This window comes from Haliotis rufescens, unplaced genomic scaffold (genome assembly GCF_023055435.1).
Source record: "Haliotis rufescens isolate VD_foot unplaced genomic scaffold, xgHalRufe1.0.p SCAF_18, whole genome shotgun sequence".
NCBI classification, from domain to species: Eukaryota; Metazoa; Mollusca; class Gastropoda; order Lepetellida; family Haliotidae; genus Haliotis; species Haliotis rufescens.
This window is the reverse complement of record NW_025963868.1, coordinates 26,481,193-26,493,482: the sequence shown is the minus strand read 5'-3', so window position 1 is coordinate 26,493,482 and position 12,290 is coordinate 26,481,193. Positions and strand designations below refer to the sequence as shown.

The window sequence follows — 12,290 nt, the reverse complement described above, 5'->3', positions numbered from 1 at the left end:
TGTTGTGCGGCATTAAATACTCAATATAACTTGATATATTTATTTATCATATAATGGGTAGGTTTCTCGGCAGGATAAAGCCAACGGATAAAAACGATATCCGTTTGGGTCATATGCGGATAGAGATGCAAATATCAAAGGTCAAGTAGAGACTACTTTTACTGTTTGTAAACAAACATGGCGTCGCCCTTGTCATTCGGCGATCGAGTCAGAATTAACCATCGGGAATATGGATAAACTACAGGGATAATTGCTATCATTAACAAAAGAACAGTCATATAAACTGAAAATCAGTGTCTAACTGTGACGTAGCTAAGGCATTTTATAAGTTTTGGCAACTTTGGCGATATAAATTTCGAAACAATTTTGCGAGGGCAAGAGGCCTAGCAAAGCGGGATCAGTAACCTTATATGCAGCTTGAAACCTTCTCCACAAATTAAAATAGTTGGATTTGGCCGAAATATGTTTGAATTGTTACCTTGTTTCGTTTTGTCGCTGTGTGTACATCTGACTACACTTCTTAACGTTATGATAGGACCGACCGACTGTCAACAACGTCTGACCGTGGCCGTGACATCTCATTGACTAGGGTTAGAGTAGCTTCCCTTTGACAAAGGGCAGTTACTCTAGCGGACAGACCGATGGATTGCCGCGAAAGGCAATTAAAAACAATTGTTGTTTTGCGTATATGTTGCTTCGCCACTGTATAAGAAACAGATTTCAGTTGGAACTATATTGGTTTCTGTCACTGTCCGACTGACACATCACTTACCCTGTGACGTAATAAATATTAATGCGCGCATTCCAGGAAAATTCGCAATGTTTCGGTAATGTTTGTGAGAGAGGGAAAGCGATTTTGAAGCACAGAATTAAAGAATGACATTATATGATAAAGAGCTTATCACGCTTGTGTTTTTGGGGATGGTACATATCCTGTATTAGGAATAAACACTATGTATTTAGCTCGCCAAGGCTCGCATAATACAATGTTTATTCCTAATGCAGGATATTTACCATCCCCAAACACACTCGCGTTATAACCTCTATGTCTCGGAACAACGCTATTGTATTGGTAGTATATTATTTGCACATAGAAAACAAACGTCAAGTTTTTACGCATCAATGCAATGTCGAATAACTGCCACCTGAGTCAACCATCAAATATGTTCCAGATGTCTCATTCCATAGATACGTGACCCTCGACTACTATGCAATGGGCATATCCGGAGTGATCTTTCTGGCGCTGTCCATCATCATTCATGTAACACAAAGATGGACACTCATCACTCTCTTCATCATCATCTGAGCATGGCAGTGTACAGTTCAGTACAGGACGACTGTCCCTGAGTGTGACCTGTTCATAGTCTTGGTCCAATTGTACTACCCTCTTTCTGGTGACAGTGTCTGTAGGATATAACTCATTCAACCGCTTGAAACGTTTCAAGTTAAGTGTGTGATACCCTGAACTGTTTTCAGCATACAAATGAGTGGGTTCAGTAGCTGAACAGCCAGTAACATCATAAAGTTGAGCTTGAACGATATTAGCTGTTGTAACTGGCGCCTGGGTGCTACGTTGTTGAAGACCTGCAATATGAATATTGTTTTTTAGTTGTGGTTCCGGTAATAAGGAAGGGGGGGGGGGGGGGGGGAGGACACGGGTGGCCCAGTCGTCGCTGTGCAGAGTTGCGTCCCTTCGGCTCGCCAGAAACTTCGGCCAAATTGTGTTTCTAGGGTTGTCAGCAGCATACCCGTGCTCGTGGGGTTTCACCGAAGGGGTATGACATGACATTACATCTAAAACCTGCATCACTTGGGGCGTTCCTTCCACATTAAGCTGTCACGCCGCGATATAACTGGAATACTGTTAAAAGCGGCGTTAAACCCAACTTACTCACTAACTCACTCATACATGAGGACGTGATAGGCAGCTTCGAATGTGTTTGTAAATAATATCATCGGTGTAACATGTTTATTCTCACTTGTTGTTCCATATCTGAGAGCATGAGTGGTAAACACCTTAGAATATCCGATTTGGTTGACATATCGTAGTTCGATTGAATAATGGTTCACATCGGATAAAAACACAACTCACTCGCTCACTATAACTGAAATCTGGTTTTATGAACATTTTTAATAATTTCACCTTGTTGTTTGATCCTTATCAGCACAATGGCAGCGATGATGAATACGGCCAGAACTAGGAGCAGGGCGGAGCACCCAGCGATGATGTAAAGGACAACTGCAGTAACATCTGAAACAATATGTTCCATTTAAGTTTCGAAAATTGAAACAAAAACTTAGTGGTTGAAAACTCGTCGTTGCACATATAAATGATTTCAATAAATAACACCTATATTTTGCCTTTTGCGCCTCATAAAATCTGTGTTGTTGAATAATCGAGATGATTCTTACGTTTAGGTATTATATGTACAGGTTAACATTATTAATTTCATCAAGTTAAAAGCAGTACCCGACAGAGTTATTATTCGACATTTGTCACTTAAAAAGGTTACTCGCAAGGTACCGTGAGTATAAACTGATGTAGTGGAGGCTACATCCGCCGTTTCAGATTTCGTTTGCACCTCAGTGGAAGGCACCATATTACTTGCGACCTTGGTACTCATTGGAGCTGAAACAGAAAACGCATACTAAGTGTTTAACAATTACGAAAATTATGTAAACTTCAGCGATTGTGCTTATGTCCGTGTCTGACAAAAAATATGCAAATGCCTACCATATATTCTAAATACTAATCTGCATGTCTAAAACATCCACGCTCAAAGCATGAGACTTATCTAAAAAATAATTAGAGTTGTCATAGCAAGTTCAGTGATGCCAAAAGGTGTGAAAGATGCTCATTCAAACATTTTCAACAAATTTAAGATCAGTAGCAGACAGAGTTATTATTGGACAATTGTCACCAAAACAGAAGTTGCTCGCAAGGTACCGTGAGTGTAAGCTGATGTTATGGAGGCTACACCCGCCGTTTCAGATTTCGTGTGCCCCTCAGTGGAAAGCACCATATTACTTTCGACCTTGGTACTCATAGGAGCTGAAACAGAAAAATGCATACCAAGCGTATAACAATCAGGTAAATTATATTCTGCTGGTGAACGTGGGAGAATACAAACTTCAGTAATTGTGCTTGTGTTCGTGTCTGACAAAATAGATGCAAATTCCTCCCACCTATTCTAAATACTAATCTGCATCTTTAAAACATAGCAGCTCAGGCCGATCATTCTTTGACGAGTGAAACATGTAAAGGTTTATAGCAGGCAACACAGATCTGTTACCATGCATACATATCTCAACATATTATTTTGTTTGAAAGAGTAGTATGAGATTTGAAGGAGGCAATGCGATATTCATCAGTCCCCATGACATTGTCCATTACCTCCCCCAGGAGAGAGTTTTATGGTTCAAAAACACACGGGGTTAACTTTTGAAAACAACTTCCTCGTAAAACCTGTTTAATACATTTACAACAATATTTCGTGTAATTCAGGAGATAATATTTTAGCCATAAGCGGGTTACATCATCGTAATTCTACCCTGCACGTGTACAACATTACCTTCCTGAGTTTGTTCTTTTAATGGAGAGAAATGTTACAGGATACATTGAATAGGACATGAATGTGTTACGCTACGAATATATACACGAAACGGTTGTGTTATTACAAAACAAACTTACCGGCTATAACAAGACTGTAAGCACTATGTTTGACTCTTCGTTTGAATTCAGTTAAGTCATAACGACCAGCATCCTCGTGTGTAACATTGCAGATCACAAACTTAACTGTCTTTCTGTAAGGTGAAGTAATAAGTCCCCTGACCGTGACTTTCGAGCGACTGTTTGGCCAGATGTAGACAGAGATAGATTGTATTGTGGCAAGGAGTCTACCGCCAGGAGACCAGAAACCCATCACAACGTCCGTCACGCTCCAGGTCGGGAATATTGTGACATCCTCCCCTTCAGCTGCGGTTGTGGTGGTCGAAGGTGAGACTGAAATAATCCGACTGAGGAACTGTTTCAGCTTTTCGAGTTTAAAATGGTTTGAATAAACATTTAAAATATATGTTAGTGACGTACAATTCTGTTTTCTTTTGGGAATTAATGTGATTTTTCTTCGATTATGAGGCCATCGATTTATGTCAATGTTATATCAAATAGTAAACGACGTTTTTTCCAATCATGACAGATGCCCTTATATTACTCACGTTTTGTTCCAAGTAAGTACTCCTCAGTATTATAGAAATCTGACCCTGCTCCAACTCCCACTTCAACCTGACACATGTATCTCTTTCCTTCATCACTCGTCCTCGTGTCACTAACCGTGAGGGTATTGGTGTAGTACCTGTACACGCTGTTAGTAAACGTCCCTGACCCTGACCTTATCTCATATCTTCCTCCATGGATTAGCCTTTTACCATTCTCACTCCAGGTAAAGGAGATGTACTTAATGTACTTTGCCACAGACAGGATGTAGCAAGTCATGTGGACATCACTGCCATACTGGACTCTCTCTGGAGACACGATGTAAGGATCCTGCATGTAACCTGTGTAAAAGTAGACACCATTTATTTAGTTATTGTTAGATTGTATTGTGGCAAGGAGTCTACCGCCAGGAGACCAGAAACCCATCACAACGTCCGTCACGCTCCAGGTCGGGAATATTGTGACATCCTCCCCTTCAGCTGCGGTTGTGGTGGTCGAAGGTGAGACTGAAATAATCCGACTGAGGAACTGTTTCAGCTTTTCGAGTTTAAAATGGTTTGAATAAACATTTAAAATATATGTTAGTGACGTACAATTCTGTTTTCTTTTGGGAATTAATGTGATTTTTCTTCGATTATGAGGCCATCGATTTATGTCAATGTTATATCAAATAGTAAACGACGTTTTTTCCAATCATGACAGATGCCCTTATATTACTCACGTTTTGTTCCAAGTAAGTACTCCTCAGTATTATAGAAATCTGACCCTGCTCCAACTCCCACTTCAACCTGACACATGTATCTCTTTCCTTCATCACTCGTCCTCGTGTCACTAACCGTGAGGGTATTGGTGTAGTACCTGTACACGCTGTTAGTAAACGTCCCTGACCCTGACCTTATCTCATATCTTCCTCCATGGATTAGCCTTTTACCATTCTCACTCCAGGTAAAGGAGATGTACTTAATGTACTTTGCCACAGACAGGATGTAGCAAGTCATGTGGACATCACTGCCATACTGGACTCTCTCTGGAGACACGATGTAAGGATCCTGCATGTAACCTGTGTAAAAGTAGACACCATTTATTTAGTTATTATTGATCATGGTGGTCGCAACGGTATATGCAACTTAACATACTTCTTACAACTATTTACACGGTTGCATGAGTGACAATAAATGCACAAGCATTGAAAATCGATGTTGCTGCTTACAGACAAACACAGACTAGATTTGTTTATATTTTATAAGTAGGAGTTATTAAATCCACGTAATGCCGCAATACCGATATTATCATTGTGGAGCAGTTGGAAAATATAATCAGAACTTGCTTGCTGGTATACCTACAACGCACAAATAAGTAAATTTGGCTTTAACAATCAAATCAACTTACTCTGATGTTCTGGCCGACGTCCAGTTACAAAAACAGACATAGAAGTGAAAGCAATTATCCACATCCTGGTGAATTCCATCCTCTCTTTCACCTTGAAACAAATAATTTATAACTAAACTCCAAACATCTACACATCATTGCCATTGTACAATGTATTTATTGAGGAGCATGTTGAGGAGCTGCTGCGACAGAGCAATATTGAATCGCAAATTGATATGTTTGTTTAATAGTCTTCTGATGTCAAGTAATACATGCAGAGAAGCGTGATTTCAATGGAATTAGTTCATGCTGTTCATTGAACTAGTGAATGAACTTACCAGGTCCATGGCGACTCCTTTCATACACGACTGACGCACTGCGGTGCCTCAAGTGTGTAATGACGTACACAAGAAATCAAGAAACAGTTCATGCAGGAAGTTATTGAGTTTGATTGACGTTATGAAACGATGAGGAAGGAACATATCTAAATACTTTATAATTTTCCTGACAGTGTTTAATTGTCATATTCAATAAAAAATAAACTTTTCTTTTGATTAAGTTAGTTAGTTAAGATTAGTTAGACTAGTTATGATTTTGGATTAAATGCTTGCTAACATTGATGATGTTTGAACAGCAGTATATAGGTACATGTACATCAATGGGAACTATAATACGAGCATGCGTAGGGTGCTGGCGGGTGACGGATCGTAATTGGGTGAATGTTGGGTTCAAAATAACGACAGCGCATTGACGGAAGTTACTTAGTGTCCGGCTGAAACGTAGATAGAATTTCCATGGGCCACTGGACCTATATGGACTAATGCAAATGCTTACAAAACATATCAGTTTAATCTGATCTAAAAACAGTCGTGTTGAAATGATGATCACTTTGTGCATAGTCTACATTGACTACATTCAACAAATGTACCCAAGTTGTGTTTATGTGTCGTAACAGACGCCGAGTAACTCACTTGTTGGAAGAGTCAACTAAAATAGGCATCTGGAGGTCAGGCTCTGACTTGGCTGATTGGATTTCAGTCCATCCGTATTCCGAGGATCATTGTTCGTAATTTCAGTCACTGGTTTGTCTGGTCCAGATGTGAATTTTTATGGATCCCGCGTGACTTAAATGGATCATTGTCAAACACTTTTCACCCATGGACCTACTTAATGTAACAGGGAATGAAACAGTAGCAGCATGTATACACCCCTGTCATCTTCATCTTGTGAAGCGATGTTCTGCTCTTGGCCATCCTGATTAAACCATGTGTATTTATATTACGCAAAAGACATCCCTGCATACCGTATACTGTGGTACTACTTTATTTACTACACACAACTGCATGTAGAATATACATAAACTTACGCAGTGACCCTCGTCTTGGTGATCCGCAACTCTGAACTGCTTGTCAACAGGGGCGTATGTGAATTGGATCGGGGGTCAAACACTGTAACTTGGTAGATTGCGTGTCACTGTAGTCCCGCGTTACTCATAATACCAACTACTGACTTGCATGACTCTTTTATTTGAAATCAGATAGATAAACAAAACTCACGCATGAGCCATATGTACATTGACATAACAAACGCATAACTATATTGACATTTCTTTAATTTACTTTGCTTTGATACACGTGGCTGTCAGTATTCTGTTTGCTGTCCTTTTCAAGGAAATTATTGAACTCACTGTTGTCTAAGGGAGCTGTGAGCTGTGAGCTGGCCCACTACTGATTTTATTTATTGCTTGTTCATTTTGTAATGCAAATACGCTTTGAAAGTAGAATCATTTTCCGTGAAATAAGGAACAGTGGGGAGAAATATATTCCCATCTTCCTCAATTTGCTTGTCGATGAAATCAAAATACATTAAAATCATCATGGTGGGTGAAGTATCCATAACCATGAAAAGCATTTCTCGATCACAGTTTATTATCTTACAGAGTAAATACATATACTGAACCGCAAAAGAAACGTCACCACGGATAGATGTATGAGAAACCTTATTTGTCCAAAGACTGTAAACATACTTTGAGATACATTAAAAAGATGAAACTTGGCAAAACTGATCATCAAGGTTGGAATGTAAGTGTCAAAAGTTCTTAAAGTGAAACAAAACACTAGTCTCTGAGAAAATGGCATCGCAAGTCAGTATCTCGTGTGTCCGCCATGTGCATTGGTGACTGCCGTGCAACGTTGATACATGGAATGGATGAGGCGGTTGATGAAGGTCATAGGCACTTGAGCCCACACTCTAAGGAACGCCTGACACAGTTCAGCTGCAGTTGTCGGCCTTGGTCGGACGTCATTCAGCCGTCTTTGAATCTCGCCCAACAGATACTCAGTGGGATTTAAATCGGGACTGAGGGCAGGCCACTGCATGGTTCTGATGCCATTCTGCTGGAGGAAGTCTTTGTTGCTCTCGCTGTGTGGGCACGGGCGTTATCAGGCTGAAACTCATGGATGCGGCGACGTGCCAAATGAGGTATGGTGAGTGTTCTCAAGACTTGATCAATGTACCGCTGTGACACCATTGCCTCTCCCTGGACCGATGTTCTGGAAGACCACAGGGCCTGATCCTCTGTGCAAGGCCAATTCCACCCCACACCATGGTGCTCGGATCACCCCACGAGTCTCTCTAAACAACACAAGCATCCGAATAAGGTTCCCCACGGCGTCGCCATACTCTCTCTCTCTCTCTCCCTCTCTCTCTCTCCCTCTCTCTCTCTCTCCGCCATCTGCTGTTAAGATATAGTAACGGCTCTCGTCTGAGAAGAGGACTCTTCACTACTGCTGATGGCGACAATGCTGGTGTTGTGTTGCCCACTGAAGACGGTCAAGGCGATGACGTGGTGTCTGAATGGATCCTCGGTTTGGCCTGTGACAGTGGAGGTGTCAATCATCGATGCACGGTGTCCACATTAATGTGTCGCTGGTGTGTCCCCATGGTCTGTCGAGCAGTTTCCGCAGGAATAACAAAGCGATCTTGAAGATGCTGTCGCACAATCTGACGATCCTGACGTCGGGTGGTGACCCTTGGTCTTCCACTACGTGGTCAGTCATTTGTAGTGTTGGTGGTCTGGTACCGTTGCTGGAGCATGTATATGGTCCTTACGTGGACCTGAAATGCATTGGCTAATTGCCGGGCGTCTTGTCCGGCTTGCAATCGTCAAAGGGCTCAGTGTCGCTGATTTCTTGTCAATCTTGGCATGTGGTAGCAATTCAATAACGAATGAATGTTACCCGATCTGGGTGGATTTTTATAGGGCAAGAAATGGGGAATGCATGTGCATTTCAGTTTCCACGGAACTCACGTGCATCGGGTTACCATGGCCGTTGCCGTGATGTGTTTGGGCGATCGGTTTTATTGTTTCATTTCATTTCATTTTTTCCGGACTAAGCCATGTACAAATTTAGAAACGCTGACAAAAATTACCCTAATATTTAATATATATTATATCTATTTGATAAAAATTGAAGCTGGATCTTTCTGTCACAGTTTCAGATATTATGAAATCACTTCATATGCGTTTGACAAATTCGGCATGTGTCAGTGTTCCCGTAAAAATTACAAGTTTTTCTTTACTCCCTAAACTGTTAAATAATGTATACATGTCCCACACGCCGATCGTCTCTTGCGCTGCATAATTGGAACGCATCATTGCATTAAATATATGCAGAATATCAACAAAAAAAGAGACTTTTTCGATCGAATTTATTTCTGTAATATTCGGCAAAGAGGTAGTATTAATCCAGAAACATACTGTAAATGCAGTAAATTTGTATTTGGCTTTTTGACGGATTAAGTACAATCGCATAAATCTAAATTGAAAATGGAGACGGCTCATTATGAGTGTTTTGATAATTGCAAATATCAAAATAATCATATACAAATACCATTTAGAGCAAAGAAAGCCTACCACGTGGCTCACCAGAGGCATTGTGTATTTTGGTGCGCATATACAAGCAAGGTTAGGCGTAATCAAAAACCATGACTACCCAGTAATGCGTTGTGTGTAATGTAATCTATTCAAGCTACAAAATGTAGATTGTCAATAACGCTTGGTAATATTTGAATAAAAAAAGACATGTATTTGTACATTTTATTCTTAAAATGCAAAAAGCACAACTGAGGATACAATGCACTCTGTCGTCTTGTCGACGCCAGTTACTGATTTTATCTGATTTCGAGGATATAAATTAAGTGTACTGAAACACAAAAAACACTCTAAAACATAACAGGCAACATTTTACCTCAACTATGAAATCATTATTACCTTGTGTGACATTTGTGTGCGATCGAAAAAAGCCAAATCTGACTTTTGTGTGAGGTCCATTACATTCACAATTTAAACATTTTACCAAGTCAACCAAATGTGATGCTCAATTCTCAATGCTTCTTTATGCGTTCAAACGCTTTCGAGATCTAAAAAACAATATATTTTCATATTGTATGGTGGTTACCAGAAGCAATCATTGCATATGGTTTCTGTGAACAAGTATACTTTTCTCAAATTAGAGTTGATATCTAAACGTTTGGTGATAATCTCGAAATCTTTGATATACTTCAACCTGAGTTGTTCATTGCTGCCATGGTATACTATTTTGTAAACGAATCAAACGGAACCGTTATGTCACATATGTATATAAGTATGATTAATCAAAGCGTTTTAAGATCAGAGCAAAGACCCCTGGGCGTGACAAATATTTACACAACTATACACGTACATATCAAGAAATCATGTGGTTGCATATATGTTAATTAAATTTAGTTTTGCAAAAGAAGTAACTTATATGAATGATGCTTAGGCAAATCCAAATAGTATCATGCCAATCAACACATCAAAATAACCGTTAGAACATGTGTAACATACAAAAAGCAACTAAAGAGCCTCCTTAACGAAACGTGTTTGCGTATCCGCAATTCCCCGTAATCAGAAGGAATACCCGAATGCAAACGACAGCCAGTAGCAAAGCTAAAGTATCTATTGACTGGATTTCTGTAAAACTGGTTCCTAAAAAGTGAAACTAAAATCAATATTTTTTATGGAACCCTTACACAACTAGGAAAGCCTTACCGCTCTTAGAGTTCACTTTATGGATATCCCTGTCGACCTACAAATCAACTGTTTATTCTGGAAATTATGTGATAGAACAGAACTATTCAACATTCTAATCAGGGAAACATTATCAATTTCACAATTTTAAGATCACTATCAGAGTTATTTACAATGACAATTTATTAAGCAAGAGGGCAATGAGGTATGAAAGTGTTCTTCATTATGCTAAACAACTCAGCTTTCAAAACGTCATATTTGGAAATATAGCCAGATTGAGTGAGTTGTTTTAATGCACCTTTTAACAGTATTTCAGTTATATTAGCTTAATATGAGAGGAAAGCCCGAAGTGATATAGGCATCGGAACTTTGAAACATAATGAGGGCGAACCGGGTTTCGAATCCACTACCACAGATTTCTAGTGGCAATTGCGGCACCTCAGAGGACTGTGCCACACGATCCGCCGAAATGCGAAGTACTAATCATACATTATATCATCAACAGTTTCCAAAGCTGTGTAACTATCCAGAGGAGGGTGTGGCATCAGACTGTCATACCTGTTGTCAGTTAATCCACCTGGTGCAATGTCAGCATCATCCTCTCTTCCTTCAATTAAGGTCTCATCTGCTACTGTAGTGTTTGCTTCCATCTTCATATCAGAAGACATTTCCATGGTCGCAGGTAACTGTTCCATACCAACATTAATGACAGGAGCATTCAATGTTTCATTAGCTTCATGGGTGATAAAACTTGTTTCTGCAAACACAGTAATAATCCCTACTGCCATATCTCCAGATGCTTTTCCATCAGCCGATACATCTGTAACATCACTACTGGATGTTGAATGAGGGCTGGAGCCAGGCACCGACATGATCATCTCACTTTTAACGACTTCCTCAATGTTGTCATGTTGCTGCACTTGAGCACTCGTTTCTTGTTCATCTTGTGCCTCACAGCTGGTAGTCTGTAGTGGTCTCACTTCTTCGTATTCCCCATCCTCATCCTCATCCACTCTCCCGGAGCTTAGTTCTATAGTTTCTATTTCTCTCTCGTTTCTTGAACCAGATGCAGATGGAATGTTGTCATCACCCGGGATGGTAACAACAGGCTGCATAGTGTTATCAGTGTCATGTTCAGATATACCAGCATCGTCAATTTCAGCATATCCCCGATATTCAATATTTTCTGACATATTTTGCATTGGTGTGATGTGCGATCGGCGTAACCTGTGGAATATACTGATCGTTACAGAAGTATTTATTGAACATGTATACATTAACTATGATCACACGTAATAATATATGCCAGATTCTAACATTTGAAGAATAAAAAAAAAGTACTTACTTCAAATTCCAGTAGTCTAAAAAAAATAATAGGAATAATGACCTTACTGTGAACATAAAACACGAACATATATATGATCAGAGGCATGGACACTGTAATCGTTAACAGTTACTATTCTGAAAATCATAGGTGCATAATGATATCTTGAAAAAGCAACTACATTTGAAACATTGTTTTAAACAAACCAAAAACAAATGTTTTGATTTTATCATTGAAATACAAGAAGACGAAAACGCAAATAGCAATGATGTTAAAGCTATATTAGTGCCTTACCTCTCGGGTTTTCATTGATCAATCTAGATAATCCC

The 12,290-nt window shown here is 39.7% G+C and overlaps 3 protein-coding genes across 4 annotated transcripts in view; all 3 read right to left on the bottom strand.

The window, feature by feature from the left end:
• Positions 1–775: 775 nt before the first annotated feature.
• Positions 776–4,554, bottom strand: LOC124122901. The gene is made up of 6 exons (XM_046486089.2): positions 4,219–4,554; positions 3,692–4,003; positions 3,029–3,052; positions 2,606–2,629; positions 2,144–2,251; positions 776–1,584 (listed from the first exon to the last, which is right to left on the bottom strand). Exons 1-6 carry the CDS (start codon positions 4,550–4,552, stop codon positions 1,178–1,180), a joined length of 1,209 nt encoding a protein of 402 aa, XP_046342045.2. The 5' UTR covers positions 4,553–4,554; the 3' UTR covers positions 776–1,177.
• A 28-nt stretch (positions 4,555–4,582) lies between these two features.
• Positions 4,583–5,273, bottom strand: LOC125381443. The gene is made up of 2 exons (XM_048397981.1): positions 4,938–5,273; positions 4,583–4,722 (listed from the first exon to the last, which is right to left on the bottom strand). Exons 1-2 carry the CDS (start codon positions 5,269–5,271, stop codon positions 4,583–4,585), a joined length of 474 nt encoding a protein of 157 aa, XP_048253938.1. The 5' UTR covers positions 5,272–5,273.
• Positions 5,274–9,327: 4,054 nt separating this feature from the next.
• The window catches only part of LOC124122912, a 30,351-nt gene continuing 27,388 nt past the window's right edge, over positions 9,328–12,290 (bottom strand). For both annotated transcript variants that reach the window (XM_048398503.1, XM_048398504.1), the window contains exons 8-9: positions 11,983–11,998; positions 9,328–11,864 (exon numbers count right to left, since the gene is read on the bottom strand). In XM_048398503.1, coding sequence (XP_048254460.1) covers positions 11,117–11,864; positions 11,983–11,998 — 764 coding nt within the window. In that variant the 3' untranslated portion in view covers positions 9,328–11,116. The remainder of the gene's footprint in view (positions 11,865–11,982; positions 11,999–12,290) is intronic.

Coding starts and splice junctions, on each gene's coding strand:
- LOC124122901 (XM_046486089.2), bottom strand. CDS start 4,552: ATGCAGGATCCTTACATCGTGTCTCCAGAGAGAGTCCAGTATGGCAGT. Junction 3,053..3,691: donor TTACAGTCTTGTTATAGCCG/GTAAGTTTGTTT, acceptor TTTCTGTTTCAG/CTCCTATGAGTACCAAGGTC. Junction 1,585..2,143: donor GATAAGGATCAAACAACAAG/GTGAAATTATTA, acceptor TTCATATTGCAG/GTCTTCAACAACGTAGCACC.
- LOC125381443 (XM_048397981.1), bottom strand. CDS start 5,271: ATGCAGGATCCTTACATCGTGTCTCCAGAGAGAGTCCAGTATGGCAGT. Junction 4,723..4,937: donor GTACTTACTTGGAACAAAAC/GTGAGTAATATA, acceptor GGATTATTTCAG/TCTCACCTTCGACCACCACA.